Source organism: Arachis hypogaea, chromosome 15 (genome assembly GCF_003086295.3).
Source record: "Arachis hypogaea cultivar Tifrunner chromosome 15, arahy.Tifrunner.gnm2.J5K5, whole genome shotgun sequence".
Classification (NCBI taxonomy): domain Eukaryota; kingdom Viridiplantae; phylum Streptophyta; class Magnoliopsida; order Fabales; family Fabaceae; genus Arachis; species Arachis hypogaea.
This window is the reverse complement of record NC_092050.1, coordinates 132,431,990-132,458,763: the sequence shown is the minus strand read 5'-3', so window position 1 is coordinate 132,458,763 and position 26,774 is coordinate 132,431,990. Positions and strand designations below refer to the sequence as shown.

Below are 26,774 nucleotides of genomic sequence, written 5' to 3'. Positions count from 1 at the left end.
GAGAAATATAATGAGTTAAGAACACTTCCCTTTGATGACATTCGGATTGTGAGTTGCTCCCCCTGAATGCTAGCATTGCTCCCCCTTAATCATGGCTTACATCTTTTCCTGAACAAAACTTAAAAACAGCCAAGACCAATATTTCCAAACAATCTATTACAGTAGTGAAAGCACAGAGCAATTAACACTAAGCACAACCCAGGATAAATCATAGCACCACAAAACATTGTTCTTAACTATTTCTGTTAATCCCTAAGCCAAACTAACATTCCTTTTCTTTTCTCCCCCTTTTGTCATCAAGGGAGGAAAGGAAATAAAAACCTGCACAAAATTTGTTAGTGGCCAGTGCATATAGTTCAAGTAGCAGAGTGGTTTAAGTCTGTTACAGTCATCCAAAAAAAATAAAATAAACAAGTTCAAAATGAAAACAAGTCATATTTGCAGATGAGATAACAAGAGCTAGGCATCAGAGTTGGATTCATCAGAGGTTCCATTGTCCTCCCCCTCATTGTCAGATGTGGTGAGGCCAACCTCAACATCCTCCACAAAGTCCCTCAGAATGCGAATCCTTCCTTTGGTCTTCTTGAGAGCATTTTCCTCCAAAACTTGATTCCTTTTGCGCTCAGCACCATGATGGAGAAGAAATAAAAATAAAAATCAGTGCTGTCATCAGTTTGGCGACGCTTGGGAGCTGTTTTCTTTACTTGAAAAAATAAAAATCCCAACTTTGAAAACGTATAGGAAGTAACAGCTGTAATTGTTGTACGTTGCAGATGGGAACAAAAGCAAAATAAAGTTTGGATTTGAAAACAAATTTTAAATGAGGCCCAAAAACTTATTTTCAAAAGAAATGAAAAAGCAACTATGAAATGGGCTCAATTGGATTCAGTAAAGAAAGCCCATATGTCGAGACTGCTCCAGCACGAGATGTTCATCATTCAGGCTTGAATCCAGTAGGCTTCATAGTGACTCAATGAAGGTTACTCATCATCTGCCAAAAAATCTCACCGCGATTCAAGAGACAAAACACAAAAGATCTCATTATCAGAAACATTAAGAAAACAGAGATGAAGTTAGAATGCCCATTTCAGTTCTTAACTTGCAGAACCTCTCCTCTATCAATGGTTTGGTGAATATATCAGCTAGCTGACCCTCAGAATTAACAAACTGAATATCTAAATTTCCATTTTGCACATGTTCTCTTATAGAATGAAAACGAACTTCAATGTGCTTTGTTCTAAAGTGCAAAACAGGGTTTTTGGAAATATTGATAGCACTCATGTTGTCACAAAATAATGGAATATTTGAGACATTCAATTTATAGTCAGCTAGTTGAGTTTTCAGCCATAATAATTGAGAACAACAAGAGGAGGCTGTAATATACTCAGCTTCGGCTGTTGACAGTGCTACCGTAGCTTGCTTTTTGCTAGACCAAACAATGAGAGATTTCCCAAGAAAGCAGCACATGCCACTTGTGCTTCTTCTATCAGTCCTATCCCCAGCAAAATATGCATCACAGAAACCCACTAATTGAAAAGAATCAGTCTTAGGAAACCATAAACCATAATTAGTGGTACAAAGTACATATCGGATGATCCTCTTGACAGCGGAGAGATGTGACTCCTTAGGCTTTGATTGAAACCTTGAGCAGACTCCAACACTTTGGATGATATCAGGCCTTGAGGAGGTTAGATACATTAGGGATCCAATCATCCCTCTGTAACGTGTCTCATCAACATCTCTACCATGTTCATTCTTATCAAGCTTGATGTTAGGATGCATGGGGGTTCCCATAGGCTTAGCACAGTCCAGCCCAAACTTCTTGACAAGTTCTTTTGCATATTTTTCTTGATGGATGAATATGCCTTCTGCAGTTTGCTTGATTTGCAAGCCTAGGAAGAAATTGAGTTCTCCCATCATGCTCATATCAAATTCATTGGTCATAAGCTTAGCAAAATCTGCACACAAATTCTCATTAGCCGAACCAAATATAATATCATCAACATAAACTTGCACAAGAATAAAATGATCATGATAGTTCCTAATAAATAAAATGGTGTCAGTGGCTCCTCTTTGAAAATTATTTTTCAACAAAAATGAGCTAAGCCTCTCATACCAAGCTCTAGGAGCTTGTCTCAAACCATATAAGGCCTTAGCTAGTTTGAAAATATGGTTAGGAAAAGATTTGTTTTCAAACCCAGGTGGTTGAGCCATATAAACCTCTCTATTTATTATGCCATTGAGAAAAGCACAGTTTACGTCCATTTGGAACAACTTGAAGCCACAATGAGCAGCATATGCAAGGAGCAATCTGATGGCTTCCATTCGAGCTACAGGTGCAAAGGATTCATCGAAATCAATCCCTTCCTCTTGATCATATCCTTGAGCGACCAATCTATCTTTGTTTCGGACTATGGATCCATCTTCACCCAGTTTGTTTCTGAAAATCCACTTAGTGCCAGTGACTTTCTTTCCATTTGGATAAGGCACTAATGACCAGACCTGGTTCTTCTCAAATTGCAGCAATTCTTCCTTCATAGCTAGCACCCATGAAGGATCAGCAAGAGCTTCTTGGATGTTTTGTGGTTCAATCTTTGATAAGAGAGCAAGGTTGGTGGATTCGGCTCTTTTCAAAGATGAACGGGTAGTCCTGCCAGTGGATGGATTTCCTATTATGAACTCTTCAGGATAGTTTTTCAGAAACCTCCATTCTCTTGGTCTTTTTGACTGGTGTGAGGATACAGGTTCCTCTTGATCAACAATGGCCTCTGCATCAGTATTTTCTGCAGCAACAGGAGATAATTCCAAATTGTCTCCTGCAGAATTGGAATTTTCGTTGCTAGTAGGTGCAGCTTCCTGAGAACTTGAATTTTGTTGAACTGGCTCATCATTCTTGGGTAGTTCAGCTTCAAAACCTGGACTATCATCTAAGCAAACACTAGGAATAATGTTAGTCTCACAGAAAGTGACATGCATGGTTTCCTCAACAGTTTTGGAGTTCTTGTTATAAACTCTATAGGCCTTGCTATTTGTGGAGTAACCAAGAAAAATCCCTTCATGTGTTTTAGGATCAAATTTTCCTAAATTTTCTTTGACATTCAGAATGAAACACTTACAGCCAAACACATGAAAATAACTAAGATTGGGAGGATGCCCTTTCCAAAGTTCATATGGGGTTTTCTTCAAAAACTTCCTAATGATGGTTCTATTTAGAACATAGCAAGCTGTATTCATAGCTTCAGCCCACAAGAACTTGGGAATTTCATATTCACATAACATAGCTCTAGCCATTTCTTGTAAACTTCTATTTCTTCTTTCCACAACACCATTTTATTGAGGTATTCTTGGACAAGAGAAGTTATGTGATATGCCTTGTTCATCACAAAAAGATTCAAAGTATTGATTTTCAAATTTTTTACCATGATCACTTCTTATTGAAATAATTTTTGAATCTTTTTCATTTTGAATCTTTTTGCTGAATTTTTCAAAAACAGAAAAGGCCTCATGTTTATGAGCAAGAAAGAACACCCAGCCAAATCTAGTATAGTCATCCACAATTAACATGCCATAACTCTTTCCTCCAAGACTTTGAGTCCTAGTTGGTCCAAACAGATCAAGATGTAACAACTCCAATGGTTTCTTAGTAGAGACATCTTCCTTGGGTTTGAAAGAGGTTTTAATTTGTTTACCCATTTGACAAGCATCACAAGTGATATCCTTGTCAAATTTTATATTAGGAAGACCTCTAACTAAGCTTCTCTTTACAAGCTTAGAGATTTGGAACATGCTAGCATGTCCTAACCTCTTATGCCACATCCATTTTTTAGATTCCATTGAAGAGAAACAAGTTACATTTTGAACTTTTAGATCATCTAGAGTGATACCATAAACATTGTCACTTCTTTTGGCAACAAATAAAACTGCCCCTGTTTTCTCATTTATGACTCTACAATCAGATTTCCTAAAGGTTACAGCATACCCAAGGTCACACAATTGACTTATGCTCAATAGATTATGCTTTAACCCATCAACTAAGAAGACACTATCAATGCAAGTTGAAAAATCTTTGCCAACCTTACCAATGGCAATTATTTTACCTTTACCATTATCTCCAAAAGTGACAAATCCTCCATTATACTTGTTGAGTTTAATGAAGAAAGTATCCCTTCCGGTCATATGCCTTGAACATCCACTATCAAGATACCACATGTCCATTTTCTTCTTGGATGCAAGGCGAACCTGCATGTTCTTCAACTAACCTTAGGTATCCAAATCCATTTGGATCCTTTGATGTGAAATCTTCTTGGTTGCCCAAGAGCATTATAATCATGAACAACTTTATATAATTTATTATCATTACCAAAAGACTTAAGAAAGATGAAACATTGAGGAGGATCATGACCATTTCTGTTGCACTTGTAGCAATGATTCTTGCTTACTGATTTTTTAGGTTTGCTGAATCCTTTTGGTTTGAAAAGCTTGGAAGAGGAGGCTTCAGATTTTTTAAAGTTTTGTTTGAAGACAGCCTTGTTTTCCTCTATGAATCCAAGTCCAGATTTTTTAGATACAAACCTTTGACTAGCAAGTAGTTTGTTAAGATTTTGAGAACCTTGAACAAACTTTGCTAAGTCTTCATTCAAATTTTTTATTTGTTCATTCAGCTTTTTGTTTTCAGAAATCAAATCAGTGGAAGCAGTAACTTCATGCTTGAGCTTGTATTTTTCTAATTCAGCTCGCAAGGCAATGTTTTCTTCTTTTAAAAACTTTTCATTGCTAGTTTCATTTGCCTTAACCTTTTTCAAAAGAAGATCATTTTCTGTCCTCCAAGCCTCATTTTCTTTCTTACATTTAGCATACTTATCCAAGAGTTTCTTAGAGTTCACAGAAATGTCTTTGATAATGTAGTGCAGTTCATCAATAGATAAGTCAGAGAGATCTACCTCATCTTCATCATTATGATCTGCCATCAGACATAGTTGAGCTTCTTGATCTGAGCTCTCTGAGCTGGTGTCGTTCTCCAAGTCCTCCCATGTTGCCATCATCACCTTCCTTTTGTCTTTCTTGGATTTTTCGCCTTTCTTAAGTTGAGGGCAATCTGACTTGAAGTGACCAGGCTCCTTGCAGTGATGGCATGTGAACTTGACTTGATCTTTCTTGACATCTTTGGATGAGGAACTTCCTTTGCCTTTGTTTTTGTATCTCAGTAATCTTCTCATTTTTCTTGCAAAGAGCACCATTTCTTCATCTGAGAAACTGTCATCAGATTCTTCTCCTTGGGCTGTCATTCTTGATTTTAGTGCTATACTTTTCTTTTTGTCATCTTTGTCTTGAGACATGTGAGTGGTTTCATAAGCCAGCAGCTTGCCTCTCAGCTCATCATAGGTGATTTTGATCAAATCATTCCTTTCAGAGATGGCTGTGCTTTTCACTTCCCATTTCTTGGTAAGACTCCTCAGAATCTTCCTTACCAAGGTTTCTTCAGAGTAGTTTCTTCCCATAGCGTCCAGATTGTTGATGATTATTGAGAACCTTTCGAACATTTGATCGATGCTCTCATCTTCCTTCATACTGAACATTTCATACTCCTTCATCAGCATGTCAATTCTGGTCTCCCTTACTTGCTTAGTGCCTTCATGAGTGAGTCTGAGCTTATCCCAGATTTCTTTAGCCGTTTTGCACCTTGACACTTTTCTGAACTCTTCAAAGCTGATTGCACAGTGCATCAGGTTGATTGCCTTGGCATTGAGTTCAACCTTCTTCTTTTCTTCATCTGTCCATTCGCTGTCCTCCTTTGCCACAACTTCTCCATCAGCATTCTATTTGGTAGGAATGTCTGGACCATTGAGAATGATCTTCCAGATGTTGTAGTCGATCGACTGCACGAAGATTCTCATTCTCTCTTTCCAGTAAGAGTAGTTGCTGCCATTGAAGTAGGGAGGTCTGTTGTTGGACTGCCCTTCAGTGAGAGTGAAAGCCACTATGTTGGGATTCATGTTGTTGGCCATGGATCTTTACTCCAAGCTGTGAAGCTTGCCTTCTTGAGACCTTGCTCTAGATACCAATTGATGGTTCTAATTGAACTTGAGAAAGGGGGGTTGAATCAAGTTGGCTTAAAACTTAAAGTTTCAACCTCTGTTTTTGCTGTTGCTTGAGTTGCAGGAGATTATTTGAAATAATCTCATACGCAGAAAGTTAAAAGTGCAGAGAAGAGGAGAAAGAGGCCAGCATGTATCCTGGTTCGGATTCCTTGTGCCATGAATCCTACATCCAGTCTCCACCACAAACCATGGTGGAATTTTCACTATAATTCTCTGGTTACATACACCAATACTATTGAATTACTCCCTAATTCAACTAGTATCTACCCCTAAGCTTTCTTCACCAAATCTTAGCAACCCCAAAGTGCTATCCCAACTTGGAAGGAGAATCTACACTGATTCAATTCTCACCAAGTGCTAACCCAACTTGGCAAGGGGAACTAATCCTAGTTCATAAACCCAAATTACATCAGAAAAACAAACAGTGGCTATTTCTGTATCACTCTTGCCTTTTCTCTCTTGGCTTTTGAACCTCACAAAATTGCCTTTTCTCAAAACAGAAAATGACGCAAGACAGCCATAACAATAAATCAGAATTAAGCTTGAGTAGAAGAAAGAGATTTCAGCTCTATGTTAGAGAAGGTGCTCTGAATGTGTGTGCCCTCTTTCTTAACTTGAAATGATGGAAAGAGTCTTCATATATATCTTCAGCTTGCTTAGAATTTCTGCCTCTTCCATTTCCTTGTGCCAGCTGCTCGTTGGAGCTGTCCTTGATGGCATGCAGTCCTTTCTTCATCTTGCTTCACCACCTCAGCTGCTAGAGTAGCTCGACCACTACCTCTGCTGTCCTTGGTGTTTCTTTCTTCCTTGTCATGCTCTTCTTTTGCATCCTGCTCCATGATCTCTGTCATACGAGGAGCTTCACCCACTACCTCTACTGCTTGGCAAGTTTGTGTTTTGCTTTTCCTTTGCTGAAATTTGCTTTACTGTTTGTCCTTGGAGAGGTGAGAGTTCTTGTGTCTTGTTGCTTTGCTAGAGCCCCAGCTGTCCTTGATGTTGACAAATGTCCTTTTCTTTCTTTTCTTCTTTTGCCAACACATAGCCTTTTATTCTTTGCTGAACGGTGCAATGAGCTTTGGCTCTTTTACAATTGCTGAATGGTGCAATAGGGATATGGACTTGTGCATTTACTTGGAGCATTAAGGAAACAAGCAACATTGTTTGGCTTGTGAGATAGTTAATGGGCCTGCCACAATAAAATACACATTAAGCAATATTGGGCTTTTCACCCAAAACAATGTTTGTCATCATAACATAACCCAAAATTAAAACTAGACTCAACAAAATCGAATATAATTAGATTTATTTGATTTAGGTAGAAACGTAAAATAAGGAGATTTATGTAACGTATTTAAATTTGGATGAATTGTATAATTTTTTATTGGATTTAGTTTATTTTTACATTTTATTCTTATATTGTTTTTGTATTGAATTTTTAAGTATACTATTCTAACCAGCAACATTATTATTTAGCGTTTTTAGGTGAACATGGAAGAATTTATATTTTAATTTTATATTATGCATCTCATCTACAAGAAAAATAAAATAGATATACATATATCTTATTTATATTATAAATAACAATTTTTTTATACATATTTTTTCTTTGTAATTATTTGTTATATTTGTTTAATGATCCTATAAACTGATTTCAAAACTAAAAAAAGTCCATATATAGTCTAAGACATAAAAAATAAGTTTAAAACCGAATATAAATTTTCTACTTAAAATATGAATCTAAGTTAATCACTTCTATCATTTAAAAATCTCTTTTAGCCATTTCAAAGAGGAAAATGGATTCTCAACAAACAAATGACTTCCTCATATCATATGCTTAAAAAAAATCTAGAAGAAAATATAAAATGCGGCGGAGAAGTAGGAAAAAAAAAAAGAAATTTTAAGAATTACGAATACTAAATTATGCTTTAATTAACTAACTCGTTTATAAAAGGATTCATAAAGGTATTTATAATAATACAAAACTAGAATATTATGAAAATTAGTAAAGTTAATTTTAGAAAATAAATAATAATTAAATAAAATAAAAGGTAATAAACAATCTTAGTTTATAATCTTAGAATTTTAATGGTTAAACAAAAGAAGAATTATATACCTCTAATTGACGGATGGTTCATATTGAAGAGACTCACCTATAAATTGAGTTTTTCTTTAATTCATTTCAATCAAGTCATTCAGATAGAATAACATAATATTTCTTTGAGTAGTTTTTTCCTATATATATAGAGAGAGAAGTGTGTTCTCCTTTTGTCAAGAGAGAGTGTTATTGTAATCTCCTTGTGATAGAGAGAAGTTGTAATTTTCAAAGAAAGTTATTCAATTGTTTCCATATTTTATACAAATTTCTAATTTTTCATCTCTATATTTTGCTGTGTCATTTGTCTAGTACCTAATAGTGGTATCAGAGCCAAAGGTTACTGATTGGTATTTTTTTTTCCCTGCGAGTTACCGTCTAAAAAAAATGACAGCAAAGTATGAAATTCCAAAATTCAGTGGGAGTAATTTTTTCATATGGAAATTGAAGATAAAAGCCATTATGAGAAAAGACAATTGCGTGACAGCAATTGAAGGTAGACCCACTGGAATTACAGATGAAAAATGGAAGGAGATGGACAACAATGCTGTTGCAAACTTACACTTGGCACTAGCTGACTCAGTTTTATCAAGTGTAGCAGAGAAAAAGATAGCAAAAGAAATTTGGGATGCTCTCACCAAATTATATGAAGTCAAGTCACTTCACAACAAGATATTCTTGAAGAGAAGACTTTATACTCTTCGAATGAGTGAGTCCATGTCGGCAACAGATCACATCAACAATCTAAATACGCTATTTTCCCAACTCTCATTGTTGGAATATACCATAGCAGAAAATGAACGTGCATAGCTCTTACTTCAAAGTCTACCAGATTCATATGATCAGCTTATCATTAACTTAACTAATAATATTTTGACTGATTATCTTTCTTTTGATGACATGGCTGTTGCGATTCTTGAAGAAGAATCTAGGCGTAAGAATAAGGAAGATAGATTAGAGAACTCAAAACAAGCAGAGGCTTTGTTGATGACAAGAGGAAGATCAATGGAGCGTGGTTCTAGTAGGAGTCAAAGTAGACCAAAGTCACAAAGTAAGAAGCAGGTCAAATGCTACAATTATGGTAAGAGAGGGCACTTCAAGAAAGATTGTTGGAATAAGAAGAGTATAGAGAAGGTTCCAGAAGGATCAAGTTCTCAAGTATGTGTTGCAAGCACCTCTGATGATGGAGAAATCCTGTATGGCGAAGCAACAATTGGTTCTAAAGGCAGCAAACAGCTCACTGATGTTTGGATTGTTGATTCAGGAGCAACATGGCACATGACTCCTCATCGTGATTGGTTTTGTACATATGAACCTGTCTTGGAAGGATCGGTGTTTATGGGAAACGATCATGCCTTAAAAATTGTTGGAATGGGTACTGTCAAAATAAAAATGTTTGATGGTTCTATTTGTTCACTTCAAGGGGTAAGACACGTGAAAGGCTTGAAGAAGAATTTGTTGTCGATTGGGCAATTGGATGAACTTGGTTGTAAGACCCATATTGAAGGTGGGATCTTGAAAGTTGTTAAAGGAGCTCTTGTGGTAATAAAAGCAGAAAAGATTGCAGCAAATCTATATATGCTTGTGGGAGATACTTTGCAAGAGGCAGAGGTATCAGCTTCTTCAACAAGCCAAGAAGAAATGACAATGATATGGCATTGCAAACTAGGCCACATGTCAGAACGAGGCTTGAAGATTCTTGTAGAACGTAATCTCATTCCTGGGCTCAAATCGGTAAACTTACCATTTTGTAAGCACTGCGTTACAAGCAAACAACATAGATTAATGTTTGGTAGATCAACTACTCAGAGTAAGCACATATTGGAGTTGATTCATTCTGATGTATGAGAATCGCCGGAGATGTCCCTCGGAGGAGCAAAATATCTTGTATCATTTATTGATGATTACTCTAGGAGGCTATGGGTGTACTCGATCAAGAAAAAGTCAGACGTGTTTGCAATGTTCAAAGAGTTCAAAGCAAAGTTAGAACTTGAATCTGGAAAGAAGATCAAGTGTTTAAGGACAGATAATGGAGGAGAATATGTCGATGGTGATTTTCTAACATTTTGCAAGCAAGCAGGTATTCAACGGTAATTCACAGTTGCATATACGTCTCAGCAAAATGGTGTAGCAGAGCGAATGAATAAGACTCTCCTAGAAAGAGCACGAGCTATGTTGCAAACTGTAGGTTTAGCCAAGTCTTTTTGGGCAGAAGCTATTAAAACTGTCTGTTATGTGATAAATCGGTCACCATCAACTGCAATTGGGTTGAAGACACCAATGGAAATGTGGCAAGGTAAGCCACCTATTTATTCTTCTTTTCATATATTTGGTTGTCCTGTGTACGTGATGTACAATTCCCAGGAAAGAACAAAATTGGACCCAAAGTCTAGAAAATGTATATTGTTGGGTTATGCTAATGGAGTTTAGGGGTATCGCCTGTGGGATCCCACTGCCCGCAAGGTAGTTGTCAGTAGAGATGTGATATTTACAGAAGATGAATTACAAAAAGAACAAAAAAATGACAGCACTGTTAAAGAGATAACCACTGTTCAAATAGATAAAAAATGCAGAGAAGGTGATATTTCTGAAGCAGAATCATAGCACGAAGAACAAGAAGCAGAGGTCAATGACATAGAAGTTCGTTGATCCACTCGACAAAGAAGAACACCATCATGGCACTCAAATTTTGTTTTGACAAACCATGATGCATATTGTCTTTTGACAGAAGATGGAGAGCCAACAAATTTTATGGAGGCTATTCGCAATCCAGACGCTTCTATGTGGATGACAGCAATGTAAGAAAAAATTGAGGCATTACATAGAAACCATACCTGGAAACTTGTTGAACTTCCAGCAGGTCGGAAAGCCATTGGTAACAAATGGGTTTACAAGATCAAATGAGATAGTAATGATCAGGTGGAACGATATCGTACAAGATTGGTTGTCAAGGGATATGCTCAGAAAGAAGGTGTTGACTTCAATGAAATATTTTCTCCAGTGGTGAGACTAACTACTATTAGAGTAGTTTTGGCTATGTGTGCTGTATTTGATTTACATCTAGAGCAATTAGATGTAAAGACTGATTTTCTTCATGGAGAACTTGAAGAAGAGATATATATGCTCCAATCAGAAGGTTTTGAAGAACAAGGAAAAGAAAACTTGGTTTGCAGGTTAACTAAATCTCTGTACGGTCTAAAGCAGGCGCCAAGGTATTGGTACAAGAGATTTGATTCTTTCATTTTTAGCCTTGGATACAACAGACTTAGTTCAGATCATTGTACCTATTACAAGAGGTCTGATGATAATGATTTCATCATTCTACTGTTGTATGTGGATGACATGTTGGTGGTAGGTCCCAACAAATATCAAATCTAAGAATTGAAGGCACAGTTGACTAGGAAGTTTGATATGAAAGACTTGGGACTAGCAAACAAGATTTTAGGGATGCAAATTCACCGAGACAAAAAAGATAGGAAGATTTGGCTATCGCAAAAGAATTATTTGAAGAAGATCTTGCAACGCTTCAACATGCAAGAATGTAAGCCAATTTCAACCCAACTTCCTATGAATTTTAAATTATCCTCAAGTATGTGCCCTAGTAGTGAAGCAGAGAGGATGGAAATGTCTCGAGTGCCGTATGCATCAGCAGTGGGAAGCCTTATGTATGCCATGATCTGTACAAGGCCAGATATTTCTCAAGCAGTTGCGGTGGTAAGTCGATTTATGGAATACATGAGCAACATGAATTTTGAAAATTTATCAAAATTAGCTTTAAGTGGGAGATTGTGAAAATTAGTAAAGCTAATTTTAGAAAATAAATAAATAAATAATAATTAAATAAAATAAAAAGGTAATAAACAATCTTAGTTTATAACCTTAGAATTTTAATGGTTGAAAAAAAGAAGAATTATATACCTCTAATTGACGGATGGTTCATATTGAAGAGACTCACCTATAAATTGAGTTTTTCTTTAATTCATTTCAATCAAGTCATTCAGATAGAATAACATAATATTTATTTGAGTAGTTTTCTCCTATATATATAGAGAGAAAAGTGTGTTCTCCTTTTGTCAAGAGAGAGTGTTATTGTAATCTCCTTGTGATAGAGAGAAGTTGTAATTCTCAAAGAAATTTATTCAATTGTTTCCATATTTTATAGAAATTTCTAATTTTTTATCTCTATATTTTGCTGTGTCATTTGTCTAGTTCCTAACAAATATCATATAACATCTTAGACCCTGTTGAACTAAGACTAATTCAATCTTTCTATATATAACAAACTTTAACACTCTGTACTAAATTTTTCTTTACTTTAGGTGCACAACTAACTTCCTATCTATGCTAATTAAAAATATATACTACCATCTATATCCTCCCTCAAACTTAGTGTTCTCTAGAAGAAACTCTGAGTTTGTCTCGAAATAGTGTGAATGTTGCATGGAACATAGGCTTTGTAACACATATGCTATTTGTGAGTTCAAACGAATGTGCACCACATACAATTGTTTATGATCTACTTTATCCTGAATTAGATGGAGGTCTATTTCAAAATGCTTCGACTTACTATAAAGCACAGGATTCGCAGTGAGCATGATAGCACCAAAGTTATCGCAGAATGTAAGACTCGAAAAAATATTAATTAAATAAATAATTAATTAATAAATTAAATGTAAGTGATAAGGGTTGAAAATTTAGAATTTGTAATTTGGAAAAAGTACAGGTAAAAATTTAACTTAGAAAATAAAATTGAGCGCAAAAATATAATTAATTACAGAAAAATGCGTACGGGTGTTAAAATTAACTGTACCGACTTCGGTATACCCAGTACTACGAGTGAGAAAAATAAAACGGTAAAAATGAGAAGAAAAATATTTAGAACAAAAACCCGAGCACTTATCTTAAAGGTTTTGGCCCTAGGTGGGCGAAATGATCTCAAATCACAACGGGCTTTCACTTGGGCCCAAGCCCACATATTAACCCCCTCACTTAGTGTATTTCATAATAATTTAGCCACTTCCCCTTCATTGAGAGAGAGCATGGATAGAGAAGAGAGGAAGAGAAGACAACCCTAAGTTACTATTCACACCAAACTTCAAATCTACATCTCTCAAACTGAAGCTCCAATCGACGACCTATTTGTGGCTATGCGTTTGTTTCGACTCTCTCTTCAATTCTATCTAATTAGTGGGAAATCTTATCCACCATTTCTAATAGGTTTTGACCAATGAACACGTGGTATATATAAGATGAAATAGGGTGGCTTGTATGCTTGGGTTGATTTGGTACAAATTGGGAGCTTGGCTTGATTGGTAGAAACTTGGAAGAGGATCGGTCGAGGCTCGATTGTGCGAGTTAAATCTCGGGATTGAGCGGCGAAGAAAATCAAAGGTTGAGAAACCGCCATCAATAAGGTATAGGTTTTAGTTTCGGGTAGGCATTATGTAAAATTATGTGAAAATCTAGGTTAACTGCCTCTAAAATAGCGTTGGATGATGGGTTATTCTGAATGGTAATTGCTTAGTGTGAATGCTTATATGAAATGATGTGAAGTGCTATAATTTTGTGGATTGCATTATTGATGAGCAATATGATTTAAATTGGATATGAAATTGTGAGTTGATTGCCTGTTATGGCGATCGGTATGAAAATTGGGTTGGAGGTCGTGTTAGGGTGAGATATTCCCTATTTAACAAGTTATGGTAAGTTGGTGTAATTGCCATGTTGGGGTTGTTGTTGTGTATGAAAAATTGTAGTGAATTATGCTATATAAGTTGGAATTGAATGATTAGGCTTTAATGGATTGGAATTGATTAATTGGATCTTGAATGGTTAGAAAGTGATTGAGAATTGATGAAAGAGTACTGAGGATGCCTGGTGCACGAATTGTGAATCACACTTTTCACAACGCGTACCACTAACCAGCAAGTGCACTGGGTCGTCCAAGTAATACCTTACGTGAGTAAGGGTCGAATCCCACGGAGATTGTTGGTTTGAAGCAATCTATGGTTATCTTGTAAATCTTAGTCAGGAAGTCAAATATGTTTATCAATTGAATTGTGAGTAACCAGTAGAGCATAAATTAAAAGTTACTTGTTGTGCAGTAATGGAGAATATGTTGGAGTTTTGGAGATGCTTTGTCTTCTGAATCTCTGCTTTCCTCTGTCTTCTTGTTCACGCACGCACGTCCTCCTATGGCAAGCTTTGTGTTAGTGGATCACCGTTGTCAATGGCTACCTTCCATCCTTCCAGTGAAAACTACGCTCACGCGCTCTGTCACAGCACGGCTAATCACCGGTTGGTTCTCGATCCGATTGGAATAGAATTTACTATCCTTTTGCGTCTGTCACTAACGCCCAGCCTTCAGGAGTTTGAAGCTCGTCACGGTCATTCAATCCTTGAATCCTACTCGGAATACCATAGACAAGGTTTAGACTTTCCGGATTCTCATGAATGCCGCCATCAGTTCTAGCTTATACCACGGAGATTCTGATTAAAGAATCTAAGAGATGCTCATTCAATCGGATATAGAACGGAGGTGGTTGTCAATCACACGTTCGTGGGTTGAGGAAGGTGATGAATGTCACAGATCATCACCTTCATCACAGTTAAGCGCGAATAAACATCTTAGATAGGAACAAGCGTGTTTGAATGGAAAACAGAAATACTTGCATTGATTCATCGAGACACAGCAGAGCTCCTCACCCCCAACAATGGGGTTTAAAGACTCATGCCGTCAGAGAATACAAAGTTTAGATCTGAAATGTCATGAGATACAAAATAAGTCTCTAAAAGTTGTTTAAATACTAAACCAGTAGCCTAGGGTTACAAAATATGAGTGGACTATGATGGATGATGCAGAGATCCACTTCTGGGGCCCACTTGGTGTGCTGGGGCCCACTTGGTGTGTGCTGGGGCTGAGAATTTAAGCAATTCACGTGCAGAGGCCATTTGTGGAGTTGAACGCCAGTTTTTGTGCCAGTTTGGGCGTTCAACTCCAGTTTTTTATCCTTTTCTGGCGCTGGACGCCAGAATTGGGCAGAGGACTGGCGTTGAACGCCAGTTTACATCGTCTATCCTTGTGAAAAGTATGGACTATTATATATTGCTGGAAAGCCCTGGATGTCTACTTTCCAATGGAATTGGAAGCATGTCATTTCGAGTTCTGTAGCTCCAGAAAATTCAATTTGAGTGCAGGGAGGTCAGAATCCAACAGCATCAGCAATCCTTTTTCAGCCTGAATCAGATTTTTGCTCAGCTCCTTCAATTTCAGCCAGAAAAATACCTGAAATTACAGAAAAACATACAACTCATAGTAAAGTCCAGAAATATGAATTTTTCCTAAAAACTACTGGAAATAAACTAAAAACTAACTAGAACATACTCAAAACTATATGAAATTATCCCCAAAAAGCGTATAAAATATCCGCTCATCACAACACCAAACTTAAACTGTTGCTTGTCCTCAAGAAACTAGACAAATAAAATAGAAGACTAATAGGTTGAGAAGCAATAATATCTCAGAGTTTTTGATTGAAGCTCAGATCCTAATTAGATGAGCGGGACTAGTAGCTTTTTGCTTCTGAACAGTTCCGGCATCTCACTTTATCCATTGAAGCTCGGAGTGATTGGCATCTATAGGAACTCAGAATTCAGATAGTGTTATTAATTCTCTTAGTTCAGTGTGATGATTCTTGAACACAGCTTCTTTATGAGTCTTGGCCGTGGCCCTAAGCACCTTGTTTTCCAGTATTACTACCGGATACATAAATGCCACAGACACATAACTGGGTGAACCTTTTCAGATTGTGACTCAGCTTTGCTAAAGTCCCCAATTAGAGGTGTCCAGAGTTCTTAAGCACACTCTTCTTTTTGCTTTGGACCTTGACTTTAACCGCTCAGTCTCAAGTTTTCACTTGACACCTTCACGCCACAAGCACATGGTTAGGGACAGCTTGGTTTAGCCGCTTAGACCAGGATTTTAGTCCTTTAGGCCCTCCTATCCACTGATGCTCAAAGCCTTGGGATCCTTTTTATTTGCCCTTGCCTTTTGGTTTTAAGAGCTTTTGGCTTTTTCTGCTTGCTTTTTTTTTTTTTTTTTTGCAAGCTTTGTTCTTTGCTGCTTTTTCTTGCTTCAAGAATCATTTTTTTTACTCCTTTCAGATTATCAATAACATGTCTCATGTTCATTATTCTTTCAAGATCCAACATATTTAACAGTCTTAAACAACAAATTCAAAAGACATATGCACTGTTCAAGCATTCATTCAGAAGACAGAAAGCATTGCCACCACATTTAACCAATTAGAATTTGTTTTATTTAAACTCGAAATTTTATTGCTTCTTATTCAAAAGATCTACTATTTTATTCATGTTTAATGATGATGAGAAAAATAAACTATAGCTTAATTGGAGATAAAATCAACTAGATACTAATTACTATTATATGACTTCTAAGGTAAACTTTTTATAAGGACACTGTCACAGAGTTAAGGCAGAAATTGGAAATTAACAACCTTTATTCTGGGGGTATGGGGGTTCCTCTGATCCTTGGGAGGCTTGGTATCACAGAAGACTTTTGGCGCTTCAGTTCCCTTAAGTCACGTCCCTGCTCCTCTTGTTCTTTAAGCATATAGGTCAGCAATTGACTGTGTTCCTTCTGTTGTTTTATTATCTGCTCCATAGCTTCCTGTATCTTGGTGACAGACGTCTCAAGATATTCCCAATATTCCGCTTGAGGAATCTCTGGGAGGAATTCCTGTGCTCTCTTCTTGATATGTTCCTCCTATGCTTGTTGTCTCTCCATTGATGCTTTGGTGATTGACTTTTCAATTAGGATATATTCAGTTATTCCCATCTTGACTCCAGCGTCCTTGCAGAGCAGAGAAATCACGCTTGGATAAGCCAACCTGGCCTCTCTTGAATTTTTGTTAGCAATCTTATAGAGCTCTGTTGAAATCAGCTGATGAACTTCCACTTCCTTTCCCATCATGATGCAATGAATCATCACTGCTCTTTTAACTGTGACTTCAGAACGGTTGCTGGTGGGCAACAGAGAACGCCCAATGAAGTCCAGCCATCCTCTGGCAACTGGTTTGAGATCCTCCCTCTTGAGTTGATTTGGGACGCCCTTTGTGTTGGTGGTCCACTTGGCTCCAGGGATACAGATGTCCTCTAGAATCTTATCCAGGCCAATGTCTGCTCTCATCATCCTCCTGTTGAAGGAGTCTGGATCATCCTTTAGCTGCGGTAGCTTTAATATCTCTCTGATCTTGTCAGGGGTGGTATGAATAATCTTTCCCCTGACCATGGTCCAAAATTCGTAGCAGGCTGTTCCAGATAGTCTTTGCTTGTCAGTCTGCCACATATTAGCATAGAACTCCTGGACCATGTTTCTTCCTACTTTCGTTTTAGGATTAGCTAGGACTTCCCAGTTCCTGATTCGAATTTGCTCCTGGATCTCCGGATATTCATCTTCTTTCAGATCGAATCTCACTTCCGGGATCACTGATCTCAGACCCATTACTTTAAGATAATGGTCTGAATGTTCTTTAGATAAGAACTTCCCTTGATTCCAAAGTGGTTTTGGAACGCTCTCTTTCTTGCCTCTTGGAGTGGATTATTTTCCTTTGGGAGCCATGATCTTAGTGATCTCGGATAAACACACCAAACTTAGAGGTTTGCTTGTCCTCAAGCAAAAGAAAAGAAAGGAGAGGGATAGAAGGAGATCGAGGTGCACTTGTTGATGGAGGAGGGGGGTGGCCGAACCCAATTTAAAGGGGTGGGGGTGGATTTTCGAAAAATTGGAAGAGATAAGATAAAAAGATTGAGTTGAAAAAGATAAGATAGAAGATATAGTTTGATTTTGAAAAGATAGGATAGATTTTTGAAAAAGATAAATCTGGGTTTTTGAAAAAGATAATATGAAAAAGATATTGAAAAGATTTTAGAGTGAAAAAGATAAGATAGAAGATATAGTTTGATTTTGAAAAGATAGGATAGATTTTTGAAAAAGATAAATCTGGGTTTTTGAAAAAAAACTAATATGAAAAAGATATTGAAAAGATTTTAGGGTGAAAAGGATAGATTTGTTTTTGGAAAAGATTTGAAAAGAGTTGGATTGATTTTGCAAAGAGGGTGTGTGCTTATGAATTAAGATACATTTGATATTCTGAGGGTAGGATTTTTAGAAATCAGGGTTCTTGACATGTTTATGTAAATAAAATCATGTATTGAATCATAAAATTATAAATTAGAATGGAAATACGTGTGGGATTACTGGATTTGGCTCCTCCCGGTCCTCCTGGCGTTTGAACGCCCAAACACTGCCTGTTTTGGGCGTTCAGCGCCCAAATGCTGATCTCCTGGGCGTTCAGCGCCCAGTTGCTGCCATTCCTGGCGTTCAACGCCCAGTGGGTGGCCATTTCTGGCGTTGAACGCCCAAATGCTTCCATTACTGGCGTTCAGCGCCCAGTGGATGCCCATTTTGGGCGCTGAACGCCCAAAATGCCCCTTTACTGGCGTTTTCTTGCCATTGAGCTCTTTTACTCTGTTTTGTGTGCCGAGGTCTTCTGTAAATGATTATTTACCTTGTTGTCAATGAACTCTAAAAAAATAAAGATAGAAACAGGGCAAAATGCTTAGAGGATTGTTGCCCCATGGCTGGGTTGCCTCCCAGCAAGCGCTTCTTTATTGTCTTTAGCTGGACCTTGCTGAGCTTTTAATCTAGCTTCAGCCTTGAGCATTCTTGCTCAGTGTTGCCTTCAAGATAATGCTTGATTCTCTGTCCATTGACAACGAACTTCTTATCAGAATCAATATCTTGAAGCTCCACATAACCATATGGTGACACACTTGTAATCACGTATGGTCCCCTCCACCGGGATTTCAGTTTCCCGGGGAATAGCCTGAGTCTAGAGTTAAACAACAGGACTTTTTGTCCTGGTTCAAAGATTCTAGATGACAGCTTTCTGTCATGCCATTTTTTTTATTTTTCTTTATAAAGCTTGGCATTTTCGAAAGCTGTGAATCTGAATTCCTCTAGCTCATTTAGCTGGAGCAATCGTTTTTCTCCAGCTAATTTGGCATCAAAGTTTAGGAATCTGGTTGCCCAGTAGGCCTTATGTTCCAGTTCCACGGGCAGGTGACATGCCTTACCATACACCAGTTGGTATGGAGAGGTCCCTATAGGGGTCTTGAATGCTGTTCTGTAGGCCCACAGTGCATCATCCAAGCTCCGTGCCCAATCCTTTCTACGGGTATTTACTGTCCATTCCAGGATTCTCTTTAATTCTCGATTAGAGACTTCAGCTTGCCCATTGGTTTGTGGATGATATGGAGTGGCCACCTTGTGGCGAATTCCATACCGAACTATGGCAGAGTAAAGCTGTTTATTGCAGAAGTGAGTGCCCCCATCACTGATTAGTACTCTAGGGACACCAAACCTGCTAAAAATATGTTTCTGGAGGAACTTCAGCACTGTTTTAGTATCATTGTTGGGTGTGGCAATAGCCTCAACCCATTTTGATACATAATCCACTGCCACCAGAATATAAGTGTTTGAGTATGATGGTGGGAAAGGTCCCATGAAGTCAATTCCCCATACATCAAACAACTCTATTTCCAAGATCCCCTGTTGAGGCATGGCGTAACCATGAGGCAGGTTACCAGCTCTTTGGCAACTGTCACAATTACGTACAAACTCTTGGGAGTCTTTATAGAGTGTGGGCCAATAGAAGCCACATTGGAGGACCTTGGTGGCTGTTCGCTCACCTCCGAAATGGCCTCCATATTGAGATCCGTGGCAATGCCATAGGATTCTCTGTGCTTCCTCTCTGGGGACACACCTACGGATAATTCCATCTGCACATCTCTTAAAGAGATAGGGTTCATCCCACAAGTAGTACTTTGCATCAGTAACTAATTTCTTCTTTTGTATTCTATTGTACTCCTTGGGTATGAACCTTGCAGCTTTATAGTTTGCAATATCGGCAAACCATGGTGCTTCCTGAATGGCAAATAGATGCTCATCAGGGAACGTCTCAGAGATCTCAAGAAAGGGGAGGGACGTCCCTTCCACTGGCTCTATCCGGGACAGATGATCAGCCACTTGGTTCTCTGTCCCTTTTCTGTCTCTTATTTCTATATCAAACTCTTGCAGAAGCAATACCCATCTGATGAGCCTGGGTTTTGAATCCTGCTTTGTGAGTAGATATTTAAGAGCAGCATGGTCAGTATACACAATCACTTTTGATCCTACTAAGTATGATCTGAACTTGTCAATGGCGTAAACCACTGCAAGTAGTTCTTTTTCTGTGGTTGTGTAATTTTTCTGGGCATCATTTAGAACGCGACTGGCATAATAAATGACATGCAGAAGCTTGTCATGCCTCTGTCCCAATACTGCACCAATGGCATGATCACTGGCATCACACATTAACTCAAATGGCAATGTCCAGTCTGGTGCAGAAATAACTGGTGCTGTGACCAGCTTAGCTTTCAGCGTTTCAAACGCCTGCAGGCATGCTGTGTCAAACACAAATGGCGTGTCAGCAGCTAGCAGATTGCTTAGAGGTTTTGCGATTTTTGAAAAATCCTTTATAAACCTCCTATAGAATCCTGCATGCCCCAGAAAGCTTCTGATTGCCTTAACATTGGCAGGTGGTGGTAATTTTTCAATTACCTCTATTTTTACTTGATCCACCTCTATTCCCTTGTTTGAGATTTTATGCCCAAGAATAATTCCTTCAGTCACCATGAAGTGACACTTTTCCCAGTTTAAAACTAGGTTAGTTTCTTGGCATCTTTTCAGAACAAGTTTCAGGTGATCAAGACAGGAGCTGAATGAGTCTCCATATACTGAGAAGTCATCCATGAAGACTTCCAGAAATTTTTCCAGCATGTCAGAAAAAATAGAGAGCATGCATCTCTGGAAGGTTGCAGGCGCATTACATAGCCCAAATGGCATCCTTCTATAAGCAAACACTCCCGATGGACATGTGAATGCTGTTTTCTCTTGATCTTGGGGATCCACTGCAATCTGGTTATAGCCTGAATAGCCATCCAAAAAGCAGTAATAATCATGACCTGCTAGTCTCTCTAGCATCTGGTCTATGAATGGTAAAGGAAAATGATCCTTTCTGGTGGCTGTATTGAGTCTTCTGTAGTCAATACACATGCGCCACCCTGTAACTGTTCTTGTAGGAACCAGTTCATTTTTTTCATTATTAATCACTGTCATGCCTCCCTTTTTTGGGACGACTTGAACAGGGCTCACCCAGGGGCTATCAGAAATGGGATAAATAATCCCAGCCTCTAGTAATTTGGTGACCTCTTTCTGCACCACTTCCTTCATGGCTGGATTTAGCCGCCTCTGTGGTTGAACCACTGGTTTGGCATTATCCTCCAATAGGATTTTGTGCATGCATCTAGCTGGGCTTATGCCTTTAAGGTCACCTATGGACCACCCAAGAGCTGTCTTGTGTGTCCTTAGCACTTGAATAAGTGCTTCCTCTTCCTGTGAATTTAAAGCAGAGCTTATGATCACTGGAAAGGTGTCACCTTCTCCTAGAAATGCATATTTCAAGGATGGTGGCAGTGGCTTGAGCTCTGGTTTAGGAGGTTTTTCCTCTTTCAGAAGAAAGTTCAGAGGCTCTTTCATGTCCCCTGAATCCTCCAAATCAGGCTGAACATCTTTAAAGATGTCTTCCAACTCTGATTCGAGACTCTCAGCCATGTTGATCTCTTCTACCAAAGAGTCAATAAGGTCAACTTTCATGCAGTCTGTTGATGTGTCTGGATGCTGCATGGCTTTGACAGCGTTCAACTTGAACTCGTCATCGTTGACTCTCAGGGTTATTTCCCCCTGTTGGACGTCAATGAGGGATCGTCCAGTTGCTAGGAAGGGTCTTCCTAGAATGAGAGTAGCACTCTTGTGCTCCTCCATTTCCAGCACAACAAAGTCAGTGGGAAAGGCGAATGGCCCAACTCTGACAATCATGTCCTCAATCACGCCTGATGGGTATTTAGTGGAACCATCAGCAAGTTGGAGACATATCCGGGTTGGTTTAACTTCTTCAGTTAAGCCAAGCTTCCTGATAGTGGATGCAGGTATTAGGTTGATGCTTGCCCCAAGATCGCATAAGGCTGTCTTGGTGCAATCACCTTCCAATATGCATGGTATCAGAAAACTCCCAGGCTCTTTAAGCTTTTCAGGAAAGCTTTTCAGAATGACTGCACTGCATTCTTCAGTGAGGAGAACTCTTTCTGTTTCTCTCCACTCCTTTTTATGACTCAAGATCTCTTTCATGAACTTGACATAAGAAGGTATTTGCTCAAGTGCCTCTGCAAAAGGAATCTTTATTTCAAGAGTCCTTAGATAATCTGCAAAGCGAGCAAATTGCTTATCCTGCTCCTCTTTCCGGAGTTTTTGAGGATAAGGTATCTTGGCTTTATATTCCTCAACCTTAGTGGTTAAAGAAGCCTTTTTAGAGGGGTTGTTATCAGCACTTGTGTGTGTCTGATCCCTCACTGGCAATTGAGTACCAGAGTCAGAAGCTGGAGTGACGTTAGACGCCAACTCACTGTCTGTTCCTGGCGCCTGAACGCCAGAAATGTGCCCATTTTGGGCGTTCAACGCTGGATTATGCCCCCTTTGGGCGTTCAACGCCAGATTCTTGCCCATTTCTGGCGTTGAACGCCAATCCTGCCTTGTTTCTGGCGCTGAACGCCAGTTTTGGGCATGGTCTGGGCGTTCAGCGCCAGCCTTCCACCCATTTTCTGGCGTTTTAGTGCCAGAATTATTTTTCCCTGGGCTCTTACTGTCCTCAGGTGAATCTTTGGTGGGTCGCTCATTTCTTGAATTTTTGATGCCTTGAGGTGGGGTATTTAATGTTTTCCCACTTCTTAATTGAACTGCTTGGCATTCTTCTGCTATTTGCTTTGATAGCTGCTGCTTTGTTTGCTTAAACTGTTCGTCCATATGTATATTAGCTATCCTTGTCTCCTGTAACCTGTCTTTGAATTCAGCTAGCTGCTTTGTTAGAAAATCTAATTGCTGATTGAATTCAGCAGCTTGTTTTACAGTACTGAATTCAGCAGTTACTGTTTTAACCTCTTCATTCATGGAAGGGTTGCTGCTTAGATACAGATGCTGATTCCTGGCAACTGTATCAATGAGCTCTTGAGCTTCTTCTATTGTCTTTCTCATATGGATAGATCCACCAGCTGAGTAATCTAAAGACATCTGAGCTCCTTCTGCAAGCCCATAGTAGAAGATGTCTAACTGAACCCACTCTGAAAATATTTCAGAGGGGCATTTTCGTAGCATCTCTCTGTATCTCTCCCAGGCATCATAAAGAGATTCATTATCTCCTTGTTTAAAGCCTTGGATGTCCAGCCTTAGCTGTGTCATCCTTTTTGGAGGGAAATATTGATTCAGGAATTTTTCTGTCAGCTGTTTCCATGTTCTTATGCTGGCCTTAGGTTGGTTATTTAACCACCTCTTGGCTTGATCTTTTACAGCAAATGGAAACAGTAATAGTCTGTAGACATCCTGATCTATTTCCTTATCATGTACTGTGTCAGCAATTTGTAAAAATTGTGCCAGAAACTCTGTAGGTTCTTCCTGTGGAAGACCGGAATACTGGCAACTTTGCTGCACCATGATAATGAGCTAAGGATTCAACTCAAAGCTACTGACTCCAATGGAGGGTATGCAGATGCTACTCCCATATGAAGCAGTAGAGGGGTTAGAATATGACCCCAGAGTCCTCCTGGACTGTTCATTTCCACTTATGTCCATGATGGATCTATGGATATAACTTGGACTGATTTATCTTTTTATTTATTTTATTTTATAAGAAGTAAATACTTAAATAAAATAACTAAAAAGAATTTGAATTTTGAAGTTAAAAAAATTTTTTTTTCGTTTATAAAAAAAAGAAATTAATTAGTTAATAAAAAAGAAATTTTTGAAAAAGAGGGAAGATATTTTCGAAATTTAGAGAGAGGGAGAGTTAGTTAGGTAGTTTTGAAAAAGTTAAGAAACAAACAAAAAGTTAGTTAGTTAGTTGAAACAAATTTTGAAAAGATAAGAAGTTAGGAAGTTAGAAGAGATATTTTGAAAAGATATTTTTTTTTTGAATTTAGTGAGGAGAGAGAAAAACAATATGATAGTACAAGATTTAAAATTTTTAGATCTAATGCTCCTTGTTTTCGAAAAATTTGGAGGGAAAACACCAAGGAACACCAAACTTAAAAATTTTAAGATCAAGACACAAGGAAAACTCAAGAACACTTTGAAGACTCACAAGAACACAAGAACATGAAGAAAGAACACCAAACTTAAAAATTTTTAGAAAACCAAACCAAAATTTTCGAAAACCAAAGGGAAATCAACAAGAAAACACCAAACTTTAAGTTTGGCACAAAATTTAATAAAGAAAATATTATTTATGAAAAAGAAGGTTTTGAAAAGAATATAAAAGACTCTAACCCAATTACCAAGAACACAGATTAACGCTCTAGCCAAATGAGTTATGGGACCTTCAAAAATTTTAAGAAAGATTATTTTTGAAAACACCAAACTTAAAGTTTGGCACAGGATTTAATAGAAAAATTATTTTTGAAAAAGGTTTTAAAAAATATGATAGCCAATTATCATGAACATAAACACCACGTTCTAAATAACTGAGCTATAAGTTTAAAGTATTTTAACAAGGGATAAATAATAAAAGACTCTAAACCAAAAAAAGAAAGATTTTTCCTAATCTAAGCAACAAAATAATCCGTCAGTTGTTCAAACACGAACAATCCCCGGCAACGGCGCCAAAAACTTGGTGCACGAATTGTGAATCACACTTTTCACAACGCGTACCACTAACCAGCAAGTGCACTGGGTCGTCCAAGTAATACCTTACGTGAGTAAGGGTCGAATCCCACGGACATTGTTGGTTTGAAGCAATCTATGGTTATCTTGTAAATCTTAGTCAGGAAGTCAAATATGTTTATCAATTGAATTGTGAGTAACCAGTAGAGCATAAATTAAAAGTTACTTGTTGTGCAGTAATGGAGAATATGTTGGAGTTTTGGAGATGCTTTGTCTTCTGAATCTCTGCTTTCCTCTGTCTTCTTGTTCACGCACGCACGTCCTCCTATGGCAAGCTGTGTGTTGGTGGATCACCGTTGTCAATGGCTACCTTCCATCCTTCCAGTGAAAACTACGCTCACGCGCTCTGTCACAGCACGGCTAATCACCGGTTGGTTCTCGATCCGATTGGAATAGAATTTACTATCCTTTTGCGTCTGTCACTAATGCCCAGCCTTCAGGAGTTTGAAGCTCGTCACGGTCATTCAATCCTTGAGTCCTACTCGGAATACCACAGACAAGGTTTAGACTTTCCGGATTCTCATGAATGCCGCCATCAGTTCTAGCTTATACCACGGAGATTCTGATTAAAGAATCTAAGAGATGCTCATTCAATCGGATATAGAACGGAGGTGGTTGTCAATCACACGTTCGTGGGTTGAGGAAGGTGATGAATGTCACAGATCATCACCTTCATCACAGTTAAGCGCGAATAAACATCTTAGATAGGAACAAGCGTGTTTGAATGGAAAACAGAAATACTTGCATTGATTCATCGAGACACAGCAGAGCTCCTCACCCCCAACAATGGGGTTTAGAGACTCATGCCGTCAGAGAATACAAAGTTTAGATCTGAAATGTCATGAGATACAAAATAAGTCTCTAAAAGTTGTTTAAATACTAAACCAGTAGCCTAGGGTTACAAAATATGAGTGGACTATGATGGATGATGCAGAGATCCACTTCTGGGGCCCACTTGGTGTGCTGGGGCCCACTTGGTGTGTGCTGGGGCTGAGACTTTAAGCAATTCACGTGCAGAGGCCATTTGTGGAGTTGAACGCCAGTTTTTGTGCCAGTTTGGGCGTTCAACTCCAGTTTTTTATCCTTTTCTGGCGCTGGACGCCAGAATTGGGCAGAGGACTGGCGTTGAACGCCAGTTTACGTCGTCTATCCTTGTGCAAAGTATGGACTATTATATATTGCTGGAAAGCCCTGGATGTCTACTTTTCAATGCAATTGGAAGCATGCCATTTCGAGTTCTGTAGCTCCAGAAAATCAAATTTGAGTGCAGGGAGGTCAGAATCCAACAGCATCAGCAATCCTTTTTCAGCCTGAATCAGATTTTTGCTCAGCTCCTTCAATTTCAGCCAGAAAAATACCTGAAATTACAGAAAAATACACAACTCATAGTAAAGTCCAGAAATATGAATTTTTCCTAAAAACTACTGGAAATAAACTAAAAACTAACTAGAACATACTCAAAACTATATGAAATTATCCCCAAAAAGCGTATAAAATATCCGCTCATCAATGCCTAAAATTGGTTTAGGATGGTTTCAAATGAAATGAAAAGAGAATTTGTAAAATTGACCATTATGCAGAATTTGGTAAAAAAATATATTTTTGACCAACTTCGACAGGTTACAGAAATTTTATAGAATGGATGAAAAAAGAATTTTATAGAAAAAGTTATAAACGTTTGAAAATTAGGAGTTGA

General features: G+C 38.2%; 1 protein-coding gene across 1 annotated transcript; it reads right to left on the bottom strand.

The window, feature by feature from the left end:
- Positions 1–1,053: 1,053 nt before the first annotated feature.
- LOC140179323 (uncharacterized) lies at positions 1,054–6,937 on the bottom strand. The gene is made up of 5 exons (XM_072218049.1): positions 6,848–6,937; positions 4,573–5,816; positions 3,690–3,961; positions 2,253–3,089; positions 1,054–2,009 (listed from the first exon to the last, which is right to left on the bottom strand). The coding sequence occupies exons 1-5, from the start codon at positions 6,935–6,937 to the stop codon at positions 1,054–1,056; spliced, it is 3,399 nt and encodes a 1,132-aa protein (XP_072074150.1).
- Positions 6,938–26,774: the final 19,837 nt, after the last annotated feature.